Source organism: Fragaria vesca, linkage group LG6 (genome assembly GCF_000184155.1).
Source record: "Fragaria vesca subsp. vesca linkage group LG6, FraVesHawaii_1.0, whole genome shotgun sequence".
Classification (NCBI taxonomy): domain Eukaryota; kingdom Viridiplantae; phylum Streptophyta; class Magnoliopsida; order Rosales; family Rosaceae; genus Fragaria; species Fragaria vesca.
This window is the reverse complement of record NC_020496.1, coordinates 26,343,036-26,361,244: the sequence shown is the minus strand read 5'-3', so window position 1 is coordinate 26,361,244 and position 18,209 is coordinate 26,343,036. Positions and strand designations below refer to the sequence as shown.

Below are 18,209 nucleotides of genomic sequence, written 5' to 3'. Positions count from 1 at the left end.
AAACCCAACCGGGTCAAACACAAAGCAAACATGATAAACAAGGAAACATAACCAAACAGCCCATCGTTATCCAAACATCCAGCAAACCAACCAAGGCAGGGAAGGACGACACGCGTCGACACGACCATCGCCACGTATTGATACTTCCGGTGACACAGAGACGTCACCGAGAATGCCGGAATCTCCGAGAACTCCGAAAACTTCCTAACACGAGAACACCGCACCAGGTTCAGCTTGATTGCAGAACAGGAGAAGGAAAAACCTTGTGCTAACAAAGCCACAAACAGAATCCTTATGTGACGCAGAGACGTCACGGCTACTGCAACCAAAAGACTTGAACAAACCAAATCCCATCCAATCTGTGATTGTCCAACCTCAAAACCATACAAAACATCATGCAACATCATCAGCATAACGCCTGGCAACGAATTGCCAGACAGAACAGTAACCAAAGAAAGCCAAAAAGAGAAAGAGGAAACGAGAGCGGCAGCCGCTGAATCGCAGGCATGCCGTTGTATGATATACGATACAACACCGAATTCGGAGTACCAAATCGGTGAACTTTCGTTGAGGATACTGATTGATGAGAAAGATGTGCACCCATGTGAAGAATTTGAGATTGGAAAAAGAGGAGAAAAAGAGGGATAGGTTATCTGAGATTGAAGGAGTAGGAAGATCTGGGCATCGGTGATGGGAAAAGGAAGGAAAAGCAGAGGGAAATCAAGCCTGCCACCGCCGGGGCAGAGATCGACCACGAAAACAGGTCGGGAAGAGACCACTAAAGTCTGGAAGAGTAGAGAACTACGGAGGAAAAGGAAGAGAGAAGCGAGAGCCTCTCTCTCCTCTGGATGAGTTTTTTTCTCGTTAATTAGCAGACCTTGGTCCAGATTAATTTCCACAAATAAATACAAAGTCCTTTTTTTTTTTTTTTGAGAAGAAACGAAAAATAAATACAAAGTTTAAATGCGTAGGTCACAAGTTGTATTGCCTTAACTTATCAAAGAGGATTTTCCTATTTTATCAATTTACAAGGATGGCGATTCGATTTAAGTTGTCGAAGTAATTTGAAAAAATGAGACCAAATCGAACTAGGTAGCTAGCCATCTCCAGTCTCCACGCATGCAACTTTCTCTTTATAAAATGACAAAATACATGTAACGTGTCTCATATGTGCCATATCCAGATTTACATCAAAATATAACGTGGCATCTCCTGGCTTTCACTAGTTATTATACGTTATAGAGTAGTAGACTTCTTCTTCCCTTTATATTCTCATGGCTTTCATATATTATCTATTATAGAGTAGTAGACTTATCTTCTTCCCTTCATATTCTCTGTCTTCTTTGTTGGCCCCCGAAGTTCCTCGGGATGCAATCGGCCATGGGAATCGGGAACGTCTGGGAGAAAGACATTCATATTCACACAGGCAAGCTTATGAGAACGACTTGTCCTTTCTTTTTATCATGATAGAAACCATTGTCAACCTCACCATGCTCTTAACCACCGCAAGAAGCCTCGGGAGGCGGAGGAGCTCTCTTAAACCAACAATCACTGCCATGCTATACCAGAAGACGGTTATAGCTTCGTCGGAAGGCACGGGTTGGACGGCGTCTCAATTGGCAACCGAGTGCTTCTGTCGCGTGTCGACCTGAGGAAAATTTGCCTCGGCTGATACGTGGGCCGGCCCGTTACAAACTTAAAAAAATTATATTGGTGAATATGAAATGGGACTCGCTCACTCATCTCTGTGTGAGAGAGAAACCGTCACCTCCGCCAGGGTTTTAGGTTTTTCTTTCCTATTCAAAACTGTGGAGGCTGTCCAAACCTTCCAGAATGGAAAGCTACCGGAGAGTCAAGAAGCCGAAGCCGAAGCCGGAGCTCCCCCTCAGCGAGAACGAGGTCCGAATCACCACCCAGGGCTCCATCAGAAAGTACCTCAACTATGTCACCACTCAGCTCCAGGTTCCTCTTCTCTCTTCAATCCTTTCTACCGTGCTTTACTGTTGCAACTGTTTTGATGATCGATTCGTTTTCACTCTATTTTTGCGTGGATTGTTCGTCATTCAGCTTTTCGGGGCGATTTCGAACTTAGGCTTTTGTTTTGAAGCTTTGATTCGTTTCCACTCTGTGTTTTCACTCTGATTTTGCGTGGATTGTTCGTCATTGCGGTTTCGAACTTCGGCTTTTCGGCTTTAAAACTTCGGTTTCCGCTAAGATTTTGCATGTGTTTCTTTTGATAGCATTTGTTATTTTTCTGTTGTTGTTGCTAGGATTGATTTGTGTTTTTTTTTTTTTTTTGTTTGTGAAATTGTTGTGTGTAGTGATAGTGCACAGTTGGTTTCCTGTTTAATATTGCGGCTGAGTAATATGGAAAGTTTTCTATTAGTTTTTGCGTTGGTAGCCTTTTGATTATGAGAAAGGTCATTCACGAGTCTAGAAATGTTGTCTTTCAAAGATTTTCGAAGATTCTTTTATACATCAAGGTACAAGTGAACCAACTGTCATTATCCAATCACAACCTTTCACTTTATCTAGTCATCAAAATGGAACAAACACCTATACTAACTCCGTTAAACTGATTCAAATCTAAAAAGAATTTATTGTTGCCGGAAAACGAGGTCGGTCCGAGTCGCCGGTACTCCCGCTGTCTTGTGGAGCACTGTTGCTTCCATCGCCTTTGGAAAACGAAAGGTCGGCCCTTGTTTTAGATGCAGCGGTTGTCGAAAGATGAGCTCTGGCAGCCATGATTCGATCTTAATCTAGTGGCGGGTATGGAAAGGCAATGGAACTATGGAAGCAATGCGAACCCAAGAAATGAAAATTGGGGAATGTGAAGTTCAAAGAGGAGGAAGAAGGATTTGTAAGTATGTTCGAACAACAAGCAAGGATTAAAGATGGCATCATGCATGAAGAGTAGATGATGGGTCATGTATTAGAATGATAATCTGATGGGATATAAAGCATATTGGTTAATCGGTCTGGTTGGGTGAGATAGAATTAGTTGATTGATGGAGAATGGTAAGGAGATGAGAGAGCATAATCAAAGATTGAAGATCTGGTCTTTCACGACCTGCCAACAATTCTGGGAAAAATTGAAATTGAATGTGAGACTTGGATTTTGTGTCTTTTGACTAACCACAGACCAGTTAACTTTAACGGTGTACGTGACTGACACATAACTGGTTCAAATGCACGCTGGTGCATTGAATCTGCTCTGGTTGTCTTTAGATTAAACTAGTTCTGTTAGCTTCGATGGAGAGTGGCCAAGTCTTGGTCTGCATGTTTGTGGCAATAATGCAATTCACCAAACAAGCAATTGCGTAAAGTGAAAGAGTGCCTTATTGGTGTACGGTTTGATATTGCGGCCCCAGACACATGTAAAGTTTGTTGTTATTTTTCGTCTTTTTATGCGTTCATGGCCTTGTGATTATGTGAAAAATGACATTTTATTTTAGTGATGCTTGTGTTAACACTATTCACAGGGCCAGAAATCATCGTTTGGGTCAGAATAGTTTTGTTAAACTTAATGGGGAGTGGTTAAGTCTGTTCTCGATGTTGTGGGAATAGTTCTGTGTATTATAGTAGTCTATTGCACCATGATTTAGAACCATGTTCTGTCAACCTTTGATCAATTTTAGGATCTTTAGGCTTATCAGCAGTAGGGGCGCTACTGGTGAAGTGGTGATACCAACATCATATGTCACCAGGCTCTTTGGTGAGGGTATTGTTTCCCATTGCACTCTGAGACAATTGACTTTTCTTGACTGCCTACTATTTTTTTTTGTGCTTAAACAAAGAAAGCTTCTGCTTACTTTTTGCTTTTTTGTTCAATAAAGAAGCCATAGCTTGTTTTTGTCAAAGTATGACCTTACTCTTATTAAGTTCCATATAAAGAAGCCAGCAATTGTTTTTGTCAGAGTAAGGCCTTGCTCTTATTAAGTTCCCATAATACGATAATTCATACATTGAAAATCATGTTTAGCCTCTATGGATTGGTGTTTAGTGTTTCGTCTTTTAGTTCTTTGATAGCTCTTTGCTAATTTTTGTTTTTTGTTTTTTTGTTTTTTGCTTTTGGGAATAATAATAAATTTTACATATACTTCCCAGCTAGACCATGAGGTGCCTTGTTCTATGGGCTATATTTGTGGCGATTGTGATTCCTTTTAATCCATCTCAAGGTATGAGCTAATATGGTACGGCTTGCTACATATTTTCAGGATAAACAAGTCAGTGAAATTGTCTTGAAAGCAATGGGACAGGCAATCATCAAGACGGTGGCCATTGCTGAAATCATAAAGGTCTTTATCATAAACCATCTCCTCTGCCCAGTTTCATACTTCCCAGTTCACAACTAACCCATCACATGTATCTTAAAACAGAAAAGGGTTCCATAATCCACACTGATCACAAATTACACACCGATCACAAATTACACACCACATGTTCTGTTTCATAATCCACACCAATCATAATTGAAGCACCATTTTCACGAGTAACCCGAAGTTGTGCGACTTTAGGCTTAGAAAAATCAACAAGGCCTATCTGAATGTTTTAACTTGGACAAAAAATTAGTCACTCCTTATACTTTGAGGTTTCAATTTCAACCAATCACTTCTCGTACCATTTTTTTTTTTGGCAAAACAAGAATTTTATTCAATCAAAGAGAGATAAAACAACAAAAAGGGGAGGACGGAAGACCAATGCCCCTTAAAAATAATATAAATGCAAAAAGCATTAACAAACCATAAACATGGTAGAAGAGTAACCAAAGTCCAAAACAACTAAAGGTCAAGACGCACGGGAGGTGTCCGATTACGTGCAGGGTATCTTGAACTCGATTGACATTGCTTTGCCTTGACTTTTTTGTGTTGAGGTTTCGGCAAAGCACAAAGAAGTCTCTCATCTGATGAAGTTTCATTCTCATAATACCAAGTTTCATAATTGATCTCAATAGATGAAACATAATGTGTATGACCAAGAGGTTCTTCATTTTCTAAATCACCCCAACAAACCCTCTTAACCTGATGTTCTACTAGAGCAGAATCCTCATTGTCAACCAAAGTGTTTGAGTGGAGCCCAACTAAATTTTCTTGTTGCACTTGAGGTAGGATCTCAAAACTATTATTAGTCGAGACATTGTCATCATTTGCAGATCTTGTTGGAGCAATGATGTCCTCACGCGTATCTCGTACCATCAAATTTCACACAATTTGGTCCATTTATAAAATCTCGTTTCAAATTGGACATAAATTAGGTGACGTGAAAATGATATGTGTTCGTCTGTACCATATTGAAGGTTGTTAATATTGTACTTTGATCACTTTGAGTTGCACATTGAGATTGGAGATGAAGAGCAGCTTGCTACGTCACCCAATTAAAGTTCAACTTTGAAGGAGACGTGAGCAATGTACCCAATTATGTGAGATTGGAAAATACAAGGAATGATCGGTTGAAATTAAAACCTAGAGGACTAAACTGTCGAAATCCTCAAAGTATAAGGAGTGACCAGTATTTTATTCTTTTAACTTTCTTGATCGCAAGGCCTGTGGTGGTAATGTTGAGATTAAAGTGGACATAGCTAAAACATTTGATGTGTTGAATTATGGTTTGTTGCTTCAAGTCCTAAACAATTTTGGGTTCTTTAATACCTCATCAGTCGAATCATTATTGTTCTTCAATCGGTAAGGTTATTATTTATAATTAATGGTTTTCTACAAGTTTTTATTTTTATTTTTTCTTGCTCTCGTGGTGTGAGGCAAGAGGACTTGCCTTTTATTGTCTTGCCAAAGAACCTCTCTGCCGTGGTTTATCTATGTTATTTTGTCGTACTTGTGACATTCTTTTGATCATTATATTGCACTTTTGGTCAATATATACATGCAGAGAAAAGTTCTTTATACTTTGGAGCTAAATATCATCACAAACAGACGCCAATTCAACGAATATTGGGATTTCGTGCAGGTAGACTACTGCCCTTTATTAGCGTAAGAGTCGGTACGAGTTTGAATATTAGAATCAACAATTGATTATGGATACTATCATTCCTAAGAGCAAGTTCACCCCAACACCCAAATGAAGGCCTAGGTCATCATCCACATCAAAAGAAGACCCAGCTAACAAAAACCAAACTCCACCCATGAAAAAAAAAAGTTACCCAAACCACCATTGGGTCATGACCTAGGCTAGACCCATGACCCAGGCAACGACCTGGGCCTTTCGAGCCACCTCAGCCCACTTGCACCCCACCATATGACGTTGGCCACAACTACGATGCCTCGACCTCAATGCATTGCTCTCGCACATCTCTAGCACCCAATCAGAGAGAGCGAGACGCGTGCCGGGAAGCTTCGTCGGCGCCGTCGGTGGAAGGTCACCGGAAAATCCCAGAAACGCAGAAAAATGGGTCTTTAGAAATCATAAGTGATTCATGAAATTAAAGGTATGAGAAGATAAAGAAGGAAAGGAGGTTAACACACTCATGCCTCCAGCACTCGATTTCGTCGCCGGAAACCCGAACCCTAGCCTAAAAAACAAAAACTTCTCAGAGTCAATTCGATCACCACGGTGAATGTATGTGAGAGAAAGATGAGGGTTTTGGCCAAGTCTAGGGGCCGGGGGGGGGGGGGGGCTAAAATTGATTGGGGGTGGTGGCTAAAATTGATTGCATCGTCTTGGGCTATCGGAGAGTAGCACAACTCTTGGTCGTCTTTGAAGAAGAAAGAGTTGACCCGATTTGGGTCAGTTGACCTGAGGTGGGTTTTTATAGAGAATGTGAACAACTCATATTTAAAATGAAGATATCAGACGGTTGAGAATTAATCACGAATTTCTAATTTCTGATAAATAAATTTCAATAAACAGTCACTGCCACGTAACGACTTAGAAACAAAAACTGTAGGTGGAAACTAAATTTCAGTTTCAATGCCACGTGAAGACCCATATCACACCCATGACCCAAGTTTTCCCCAACGAAGACCTGGGTTTTCATTCATCTTGATCTAAACGGCTTAACTCACATTCATGTTGGGTTTTCATTTTTCAAATACGGATGGTTAACGAATCAAAACGTAATAAGAAAATATCTTCTAAGGTAAAAATGCTATGTCGGCGCGTCTGACGGCCTGACGCTTAGAGCATCTCCAACAGCTTCCTCATTTTCTCGATTTCCTCGATTTTGGGGAATATTAAGCTTTTTTTAGGTCCAACAACTTTCCTATCTCATTCTCTAAAATGGGGATGGAGAAGAAAAAGAAGTTTTCATTCTCTAAATTTGCCGCAAAGTCTTCCTTTCTCAAAATTAAATTCTTCATGTGCTTCAATAAGGAAAGGATAACAATAAAATATTTTATTATTAAAATAAAATATATAATATTTTTTTAATATAATTAATAATAATATAATATACTTTATTATTATATTAAATATCAAAATCTTTAAAATAGAGAAACTATTGAATTTTAAGCATAATTTTTCTTTTAAAGATTTTAGATTTGGCCTCCTCTTTTTATAAAAATGTTGAAGAACATGTTTTAAGAAAATACCCCAGCCCACCCTATATAAACCAAGGGTTGGTCCTCTAAAGAAAAATAGAGGAATCGGAGGGGTTGGGATCTCGAACCGAGAGGAAGGTGTTCCTTATCGAAAAAAAAAGAGAGAGAGAAGGTCTTGTTAATTCGTTCTTTACAATTGTATTATTACAGTTCTTTATTTTGAATTTCTTTGTAACACCCGCAGATCTCAGGCTTGGGATATCAAACCTTGCAATTTCCGGCAACGCAATCAATCAACAGAAAGGTGAGTTCATGGCTTGTTAATTCGGTGGATATTATCTGTTTGTTACGCTTTTTTTATTTTTTATTTTTATATGAATTTCTTTGTCAACAGCAACAGATCTCAGATCTGATTCTGATCTCAACTCGTTAACTGAATAAAATGCATTTTTCAGGCATGGCTTCTGCAACCCCAGCAGCTATGAGTCGGAAACAGAAAGTCTTTGCTAGACTCCGACAGGAAAATGAAGGTACACATATAAACTGGCCTTATCTGATGAACAAATAAGAATAGATGAAGAGGATTCTCATCGACTTTGAATATATATATATATATTGATCTGCATACTGTGGAACTGTAGAAAATCGTGAATTGCTGATGAATTTCAGTTATTTATAATTTGTTAAGAATTTTTTGTACATAATTTTTATTTGAATGTCTTTTTCAACAACTCCAGGTCGCAGGGTTGGGAAGTCGAATCCTACAATTACTGTAAACCCAACCGATCAACAGGAAGGTGAGTTCATTTGTGACATTGTAACAGTTGGCCGAAAATAAATATATCAAATATGGGAAAAAAAATATTGATCTGCATATTGTGGAAATGTAGAATTAGTGAATTGCTGATGAATGGTATAAATAATCTTTCATATTTTCATTTATTTACAGTTTGTTTAATTGTTTGTTACAAATTTTTGGATTAGAATAATTGTATTTTTACAATTTTTAATTTGAATGTCTTTGTCAACATCGCCAGATCTCAGGATTGGGATGTCGAACCTTGAAATTTCCGGGAACCCAATCGATCAACAGGAAGATGAGTTCATGGCTTGTTAATTTGCTACATATAATTTGTTAATCTGCCATCGGATTCCAATTCCCTTTCTTTGGCTAACACCTCAAATCCTAATCTTTTGAATATGAATTATTGATCATATGTTTATCTTTTCGGTGAAGTTACTGGGTTGTATTTTGGTTAAATCATGAATTCCATCTCATATTAGATGGTTTGAATTTGATGCAATTTGAAGTAACCACACTAATGTATAATGCAGGTGTTGAAACCTCTGAGAGGGAATGGATGGATGAAGGGGGACGCAGGCGACCACTGCCTCTTTTCATGCAACGACACAGGGAAGCCATCCGTAAGCGCACTGAGAGGCAATTGGAGATTCTCAATCCAAGAGGCCCGCCTGAGGGACTGCCACCGGAGAGACTTTGGGCCTTTACTTTTTAGAAGAGAGACCTATGACTTGAACAACAATTAAGTTTGGGATTTTAGGTTTAGAGAGTTTTGAGAGTTAATAGTTTGTTTTTCTTTTTTTTTAACTGGAACATTAATGGAGTTAGATAGCAGAGCTAGTGAGTCAACTAACGGAATTATTGCCACCTAGACGATGTATGGATGCATTAATGCATGGAAGGGGATCTCAATTTAAAGAACGAAAATTAAAACAAGAAACATATGCTAGTAGAAGTTTCGCGGGAATATCTGAACGGCGTCGTTTGAAGTCTTTACATTCTTAAATGAGAGAATTACATGGTAGCACCTAAACAAATATCGAAACATAAAAAACACACTTTCCATAATTTTTAATCAATAAAAAGACACCAGCCCAGGTCCAAAACCAATAACCACATGCTTAATCTTCTCTCTTCCCTACACTGAGCGACGGTGGCGGGGGCGAAGTCCTTGACGGAGGTAAATAGGGGTTTGGGCTAGGCGTTGTGGATGGTGGGTTGGGAGCGGAGGGAGAAGTTGCATCGGATGGTGGGTTTTGGGTTTTGAAATTTGATGTTATTCACATTTTCTGCTACTGTTGGTTTTGGGTTTGTTTTACCCTACTGTTGAGATTGCTGCTACCATTAAGATTGTCACTACTGTTGGTTTTGGATTTTGGAATTGTCACTACTGTTGGTTTTGGATTTTGGGGGTCTAGTCATGCAGCTACTGTAATTTCTTCTACTGTTGAGATTGCTGCTACTGTTGAGATTTATTGGAAAGGTAATTTGCTGCTATTATGATCTGTTGGAAGCATAAGTTTTTTGATAAATGGATGTTAGTGCCATATATATTGATAAAGAAACTCGGAATACAACATGAACACGACACCCTCGCAGCAGGCAGACGTTAAATATTGAATCGTGCAAAACTACCTAAGGAACCTAGGCAATTTCTATATTGTAAACCATAAGCGTTACACCTCTTAAACATTGTAACCAAGAAATAAAAACATCTAAAAAGACTTAGAAAAACCTCTTTTATTCTGGACTACCTTATTCTAAGCAGATCAGAAAACCCTAAGCATTGACCTCAGCCTGTCTGGCCCAGAAAGACCAAACCACGCCAAGCCCAACCAAAAGAGCAACATCATATACCCAGGCCTAATGACACCTAGGCCCAAATGCTAGGAGCACCCGAGGAACTTACACCCGCGCTTCCGACTTGCCGCCGCCACCGTAGCCGTGTCTGCCGAACCCGATCCCGATCTCCAAGCCGATCCCGGCAACCTCCAAACCGACCCCAACGCATTCAAAGAACCCTGCCGGCAATCTTCCAAACCAATCTTCCTCAACAAAGCCATCGTCATCTTGGAGACTTTTCCCAAACCTATGAATATGCCTCTATTGGTTCACGGCAACCGCACCACCATACGAACCAGTGACTTGACCAGCGCCGTGACAAACCAGCCGACCGTCTCGTCGCCAAAGACCGACGCCGGACACCATCGAGGCAAGGCCGGCATGACCTGACGCCACAGAGTCGTCGTCGATGCTCTCACTTTCACCAACAAACTCAGCAACGTCGAAACAGCCAAGACTGAGGAGAAGAAAAACAGAACCGAATCAAAGTCTGATTGGTGCACGAAGAAGCCAACGGGATAGAAACCCACAACCTCCATCATCTAAATCACCCGAAGAGGAAGAAGATCCTTCTCTACCAGCAACAAAATCAGAGCCGCCGTCAACGGCAAACCATAGCAGAGAGCCTCTCATATTGTTATGATAAATGATCAACGTTAGGGAAACTGCTTCAAAGAAAAATTTATAGCCTAAGACTTTGTTCGGTATTGCTGTTGGAAGCATAAGTTGATGTCTTGATGATACTGTTGAGATATCTTTGGAAGGGTCATTTTTTTGCTATTTCTTTGTTGAGAAAATCTTACGTGCGACGGCCGTGCCACATGGACGGTGCGACCGACCAGTGGCAAGCCGACGCGTGTCCCCCCTCCCCAGCTCTTCTTCCTCGCATCCTTTTCTTCTGCAAAACCGATCCCCTCCGATGTGTTCTTTCTCTCTGCCCAGCTGCTGCCTCACCGCTCCAACCTGCCATAGCTTTGCAGAAACCTGCCGCCGGCGAGCCGCGCCTCCCTCACGCCTCCACCAACCCATGTAAAACCCGCTGCCACAAATCCTTGTCACCTGTCGTTGGCTCGCCAGAGGGGATTGGTTTCGCTGGAGAAGAGAGCAGAAGAGATCAGCTTCGCCAGAGAAGAGATCAGTTTCGCCAGAGAAGAGTGCAGAAGGAAGAAGAGCTGTAGGAAAAAAAAAAAAAAAACACACGTCGGCCTGCCACTGGTCGGTCACACCGTCCACATGGCACGGCCGTCGTATATAAGATTTTCTCTTCTTTGCTACTGTTGGGATATGTTGGAAAGGTGAATTTGAGATGAATAGTAACATTCAACAGTCACAGCTTTCAAGTCAACAGTAGCAGTTTCTAAATTGATAGTAGCAGCCAGCTTTGTTTGGTTCTAGAGAAATTACCAGAAAAAAATAAACTGCAATAACAGGCAGTAGCACATTTCTCGTCAGAACTTCATTGCATGCCTACGAGTTTAAACACCTTCTAGCCCTTATTTAGCTAACTATTTAAAAGCAATTGCAATCTACAAACGGATATGTTTGACCATCCTTTTTCTAAATTTGTGAAAGGAGCAATATATTGATAGGCAATTTAGGCACTTAATAAGTGTATTACATTATTAAGGAGAAAGATCACTCAAAACACAGAATTCAGTCCCCATCTTAAAGTATTAGGTATATGAAAACCCGATGAATCACATCTCTCAAATTGACACAAAATGAAAAAGGAGAAATCATCTCTCTAACCCAAAGGCACGACCACTTCAGCTGTTCTCAGCTCATTCTGGTTGATCCGTACGTACAGCTGTTTAAGAAATGACAAATGTAAGAAAGCAGGCCCATCATATTATAAACTATCTACACAGTTACCATAAAGATATAGGCATTCTTGTGAAATAATATAATCAGTCTTAAGATGCCACCCCATCATTAACAAAGAATTGATTAAACCACTCATCTTCCAAGTGCATTGCTAGCCACTTGTCTACAGTAGCCAGCAAGCAAACCCAATTCCGTATGCTACCCGTCACAACTAAAACTCTGTATACTGACGAAAACTTATAATCACGTCTTAATAGCCCATATCAATGAGATGTAACCTATATTATATTGAACTTAACCACTTACAACCCATGTAAAAAGTGAACATTACAGTTGCTAGAAATAAGTAAACATAAACCAAGTCCATCCAAAGAGATATGACAATACAAGCCTACATGTTCGTGGCAAATTTGAAGCAGTAGGAAAAGAGTAAGCACCAGTGATGTAATGCATTAGTTATAACTAGATGTTCTAATAGCTTTGGTTGTTATGATTTTCCCCCTTCTAACCATGGAAAGCATATCTTTAATAAAAACTCGCCAACTAAAACACGGCAAATTCTCAAAGCTATTTACAAGAAACAGTATTCTTGCAAACATTTGGTTGTTATGATTTCCCCCCTTTTAACCACGGAAAGCATATCTTTAATAAAAACTCGCCAACTAAAACACGGCAATTCTCCAAGCTATTTACAAGAAACAGTATTCTTGCAAACACTCCCCCCATATTAACAGCAGGAGTTCTATTGAGGGAGCTATCCTGGGTTCAATTCTATACATGAAGGCAGCCAAGGATAGAACTAGGAAGAACAGCAATATGCTTTCTAATATAAGCAAAGATCACCAACAAGACATATTTCAATTCACTTTTAGACCAAAGATTAGAAAAAATTATCTAAGAATGCATTTAGCTTCTATCAAAAGTCATCATACAAATATGTAGCAATTTTTTTGCTCATTTACGTATTACCAAAGATTTTAAATGGAAATTGCAAATTTGAGATCTGAGATAAAGAGCAGACATCCACTCTCTTGAAAGGTGCTCCTAGAATAGATCAAATTTTCATTTGCATTATGACAAGCGTACAAGGAAACTATAAGTCATGCTACATATAAGAAACACTATACTCTCAAATTGTAGTGCGAGTTATGGCACAAACTCTTCTAAGAGAGTACACCTGGGTTCTCCGCCTTACATGAAGGCAGTTGAGCCCAAAAACGAGAACCTGAACTCCAACTCTAACCAATACAACAAAGCAGCCATGTAGAGAAGGATCACAATCAACTTCACAACGTAAATTGTGATTACCGACTAATTCCCCCTAATTCCCAAAAACACATTATAAACTGATCAATACCAATTCATCACAAACATCAAGCACCAAAAGCACAAACCTCTACGAAAAGAACCGATCGACTTTCATCCCAAAACCACACTCAGACGCAATCTCAATCTCAATCATCTCAGGTTCTTAACAAATTCTAAGCTCAATTTCCACACTACTTTGAATCAAATTAGCATAATCTAATCTCAACCCAACTGCCCTTAATCTTAGTAACCCCCAATTCGAGATTAAAATCGAAACAGTACCAAAATTAAAGACTGAAACTTTATACTCGAATCACATGAGAAATTGGAAATGGAGAAAAACCCTAGATCTGAAAGGAGAAGGGGCTTACTGGGCTTCTCGGGCTTGCCGTCGGCCCACTTGGAGACGGAGAAATGAACCTTCTCGCGGGAGAGGGCCTCGGTCTTGTAAGGCTCCTTGAGGCAGTTGCGGACGAGATTGGCGCAGATGTTCGAGTAGGTGATGTAGGTCATACCCGCCGCTCGCCAAAACGGTACCGCTGCGTTCGCCGACATTGCTCTTCTTCTTCTTTCTTTGAACTCTCTCCGGCTTCTGGGGTCAGTGTGTATGACCTAGGCTAGAGAAGAGATCAGCCTTTATTCGACTGTTAAATGGGTCGGGTCGGGTGCTATTTGGGTTAAAACTGACCCACATTATTATTATTATTTTTATTATTATTATGGTATGTGTGAGAAAGAAACCTAATAACAAAGCCTTTGAACTAATAATTGCAAAACCTTAACCTTGTTAAAAGAAACTTAAAATTCATACTAGAGAAGTAGAGAATACTTAGGAGATTACGAATAAGAATAAGAGTTTTGATCACATCATATTGTATCCATGTATTCCTCTATAGCTATAAGTCATAGTCTTCTTGTCTTCTCTTTTAAGTCTAGTATTTTGTAACACATGGTCATGTTCAGGACGAATACCGAGTATACCGTTTGATTTGGCCAATACCTTTTTGTTGGTGTATGTTGATATTGAAATGTATAATTTCTATATAATCCATAAAAAAGTTAAACAATCCGTGTAGGTATATTATAATTTAAGATCAAGTTTCATACACCCCAGTAAGTTTTCCACACAAAGATTTCATATCATAATTGGCAATATTGGGAACCTTTACAAGCAAGGATTAAACAGCTGGCGCTCTAATCCGGCTGCAGAACTTAGGCCATGCTCCAACACTACTAGCAGTTACATCTGCGCGCAGGGATCACCACAAAAAACCATGATGAGCCATGGTACTGCAGAATTTGTCAAAATGCAAAGCATGCCTTAGTGAGTGTCCTATAAACAATGCAACTATTTCTGTCAACACACATACAAAGACGCATTATTCCAGCATCATTGGAACGGAGCTGGTGAGGAAATCCAATGGTACATGTGAATGCTGAACCAAATGGATCACATGAAATGTTACGTGTCAATTAAGAAAATTAAATCTAAGACATTATCCTTTGCTTCACCTTCAGCTCCTCGAGAAACAACTGGAGGTGAAGCATTTGGCAGGTTACATTACTGCTAGGAGATACTGCCGCTAAGAGGACATTTTTTTGGGTCAGGAAAGCAGGAGAACATTAAAGGCAAGCAAACTCTACATTTTGGATCTCAGAAGTGAACATCAAATTATAAAAACAGTAAACAAAACTTTGTAGCATTAGGTTCCAGAAGTGAATAAAATTTTCAACATCACAACAAGTCTTCAACCTTAAAGATAAAAATGTGCTCAATTCCATAGATGAAAAATTGTCAGATTCTTTCTAGTCTAGTGACCCAGAAAACCCTTGAAACACTTGGAATGATTAAGAACTGCCCCAACTTAGTTCATTCTCCTAATAAGCTCATTGATGTAGTTTTCACGGTTTCCAGCATCTCCACCTTCAACATAGTGGTTTCTCTTCTTCTTAAGACCGCCCAATGGTGCCTTGAGCTTAAATGGCCATAGGAAGTTGTTGGCCTCCTTGAAATGAGGTCCAACAGTCAAGATCTCATGGATAAGATCTTCAGTGCAGATAATGCCATGCTTGCCCAAACCCTGTAAGAGTTCCAAAACATGTTTAGACGGCAGAAATTATTGCAAAGCTAGCATACATCTCTAACAATATGCATAACAAACCTGTTCAACAACAGAGTTATCAGTCAAAGCAATTCTCTGCTTGTTTAACTTGCCATAGCCCCTCTTGTATATCAACTCCTTCACGCTCTTCAAGTTGGGGTATCTGAAATCATGCAAATCCTATTAGCCATACTTCTATGGACATTAACGGATGTCATAAATCAAGCAACACCTATTAGCCATACTTTTAAAAACATATAGACAAGTAAAACATAGGGTTTCAGATGTACGCACCCATAAGTAACATAGGGCTCAACCCTGTGAAGCATATTCAAGGTGGCCTTGTTCACTTTCAGGAAGACACCATTGAAGACCTGTTTCAGAACACAGAATAAACAATAATGGTAAGGCTTCAGACAATCTTCAAGAATCACATTATACATTTAGAATTACCTGCCTAAAGTAGCCAAGTGCACACATAATATATATCTAAAAGCTCATATGAAAATGAGAAACTCTCTACGATTCAAACCTAAAATGTTTAATGATCCCAACTGAACTACCAATTACAAATTCTTATTTTCATACATTCTAGAAGTGAAAATAGTTATACAAAAAGAACAAGCCAATAGTTGAGCTAAACATCGCTATTTCCATGGTGTCAGTGTTACCTGTCTCAGACGCAAGAGTTGCAAAATCTTCTTTGTCTTTGGGTCGATGGCATTGATACTGAAAATTCAAGACATTAAAAGTATAAGGACAAGGACCAGAACTCTATAAAGATCTCGCCTGGTATTAATGATCAAGACCTACCCACGGATACGAATGATGAATAAGAGCTTAGATTCTGGCTCAACATAGAATCCTCCTTTCAACCTAGCCTCACGCTTCAAACAGACCAACTCATTGTCCTACACAACATACAGAAGAACAATGTTAACATCAAGAGTATTAAGGCCCAGTACAACAAGCAGTGCAAACTGCTATAATGAACCTAACAGACAGTACCTTGTCAGCGTATTCCTTAGTGTACTGCTTGGCTTTATTGTAGATAAGCTTCCTGTTGGCAGCATTCTTCTTTTTGGCGGCTTCAAGGGCCTGCTTCTTGGCCAAGGCCCATTCGTCCTCTCTCTTCCTCTTCTTGAGGACAGACTCCGGAACCACAACCTTGACTGCCTCACCCATCTCTACAATTATCGATACCAGTTAAATCAACCTACTTTCTATAGAATATCTTCGAGAACAGTGTTGTTTAACTGATTCTAATGAAAACTAAATTCACTCCAGCACCTCTAAGTAAATAAGAAAAAGATAACAATCTCCACCGAATAACCCTAGAAACCTCACAAGCCTAAGAAAACAATTATTCTGCTCAGACTGTCTGTTCAAATACGCGAACCAAAACCAAGCTCTAATCGATAAAAATGAAAACTTTCGCTTAAGGCAAACCCTGTTAAGCTAACAAAACCGTATTCCGGTCCGATTTCTCGAAAAACGGAATCAAAACACCGATGAACAATCAAGCATAGAGAGCCATAAACAGATCCAAATTTGCAGCAACAAGTAAGTTGAAAAAGTCGATTGAGGCTCTAAACCTACATCGAAACGCGAGTAATATGAAGAGAGAGATTGTGATCTGAGAGATACTCACCGAGCCTAAGTCACTGCGGCGCTTGGAGGATGCAGGGCTTTATCGGCGGGGGCTGCTACGAAGAAGAAGGTTGAGAGTGAAGGACTAGGGTTTTGTAGTATTTGTTTGCGCTGAGGGTGAGGACGTGGACGGTCAGGATTTTCTGAGGCAATAGGGGTGGATGTTGTCCGTTGATCTCCGGGTTTGTGGACTGGGTCGGGCTGATTATATAATTAAGCGCATTAGGTGGGACTTGGAGCTAATGGACTTAATTTTAGCCCAAGTTTCAGTTGCTCTGGTCCAATATTAAGGTGGTCTTTAAGTTCTAAACTTCTAATCAACATTCAACACCATATAGGCCCAAATGCTTAAAGATTTCAAGAAATTTCCTAGCTTTAGAGATGTTGTTATCTTTGGCGGTGATATTTGTCAGGACCTACCCCGGATTTCCCCTTGAAATCCGGAATAAACCCTGTGGGACCCACCTCAAGGGAAATTCTACCAAAATTTTGGCATAACTTCCCTTGAAAATGAGTAACCCTACCTGGAAGAAAAATCACCAAAACCCAAACACTTCTAAAACAATTCAATCCACATCTTCTGGAGCCATCCGCTCCCCCAAATAAACATCCACCACCTCAACCAACATAATAAATCGAAATAATTTCATGAATTTAATCCCTCATATAACATTCCAAATAAACATTTTTCAACACTCATAGGTGAAGTCATAAGCTCTTAACTCGCAACATTAACAACAACAACAACACTTAAATCATCCCAAGGTTATCAGAGCAACTACTAGGAAAGAAGAAAATACATAGGTAGGTTAACTAGTAACCTATGAGGGAAAACTGGATGAGGTGGGAAATATGACTCGCCTCCTACCCTCGCCGAACAGAACTCTGCAGACTGGGCATTTAAAACGAAAGGCCCAGGGGAAAGCATTTAAAACGTTAGAATGAGTGGACAAAATAAATAATAAAAATACGGACTTAATGATAGAGCATTGAAATCAATTTAACGCTTTTCCCATATTTTCCATTGAGAAAATATTTATTTTATGTATGCCATTCTTGGAAATCTTTCCGAAAATAATTATAGACAAAACTAATGAACCAATCCCATTGGTTCCCAATAAATCAATAAAAATAGGGAAGATGTTTCACCATAACAATGAACCTCCCAGGCTATAATAGCGTCCCACGCTA

At 39.6% G+C, this 18,209-nt stretch overlaps 3 protein-coding genes and 1 non-coding gene across 5 annotated transcripts; 2 read left to right on the top strand and 2 right to left on the bottom strand.

The window, feature by feature from the left end:
• Positions 1 to 1,294: 1,294 nt before the first annotated feature.
• LOC101309183 lies at positions 1,295 to 4,355 on the top strand. Its single transcript, XR_185121.1, has 3 exons — positions 1,295 to 1,426; positions 1,514 to 1,962; positions 4,218 to 4,355. It is a non-coding gene; the product is annotated as an uncharacterized LOC101309183 (transcript).
• Positions 4,356 to 7,631: 3,276 nt separating this feature from the next.
• LOC101296124 lies at positions 7,632 to 9,220 on the top strand. The gene is made up of 5 exons (XM_004303792.1): positions 7,632 to 7,662; positions 7,735 to 7,794; positions 7,946 to 8,020; positions 8,228 to 8,287; positions 8,826 to 9,220. The coding sequence occupies exons 3-5, from the start codon at positions 7,948 to 7,950 to the stop codon at positions 9,005 to 9,007; spliced, it is 315 nt and encodes a 104-aa protein (XP_004303840.1). The 5' UTR covers positions 7,632 to 7,662; positions 7,735 to 7,794; positions 7,946 to 7,947; the 3' UTR covers positions 9,008 to 9,220.
• A 2,475-nt stretch (positions 9,221 to 11,695) lies between these two features.
• Positions 11,696 to 13,873, bottom strand: LOC101295639 (ATP synthase subunit epsilon, mitochondrial-like). Of its 2 annotated transcripts, XM_004303791.1 has the most exons (2): positions 13,638 to 13,873; positions 11,696 to 11,941 (listed from the first exon to the last, which is right to left on the bottom strand). In XM_004303791.1, exons 1-2 carry the CDS (start codon positions 13,819 to 13,821, stop codon positions 11,916 to 11,918), a joined length of 210 nt encoding a protein of 69 aa, XP_004303839.1. In that variant the 5' UTR covers positions 13,822 to 13,873; the 3' UTR covers positions 11,696 to 11,915. The 2 variants fall into 2 exon arrangements, with proteins under 2 accessions (XP_004303839.1, XP_004303838.1); XM_004303790.1 differs by lacking the exon at positions 11,696 to 11,941 and having other exon boundaries at positions 13,153 to 13,855.
• Positions 13,874 to 14,911: 1,038 nt separating this feature from the next.
• On the bottom strand, positions 14,912 to 17,053 carry LOC101295352 (60S ribosomal protein L7-2-like). The gene is made up of 7 exons (XM_004303789.1): positions 17,020 to 17,053; positions 16,377 to 16,553; positions 16,182 to 16,279; positions 16,040 to 16,097; positions 15,663 to 15,742; positions 15,429 to 15,531; positions 14,912 to 15,347 (listed from the first exon to the last, which is right to left on the bottom strand). Exons 2-7 carry the CDS (start codon positions 16,551 to 16,553, stop codon positions 15,132 to 15,134), a joined length of 732 nt encoding a protein of 243 aa, XP_004303837.1. The 5' UTR covers positions 17,020 to 17,053; the 3' UTR covers positions 14,912 to 15,131.
• Between the last annotated feature and the right edge of the window lie 1,156 nt (positions 17,054 to 18,209).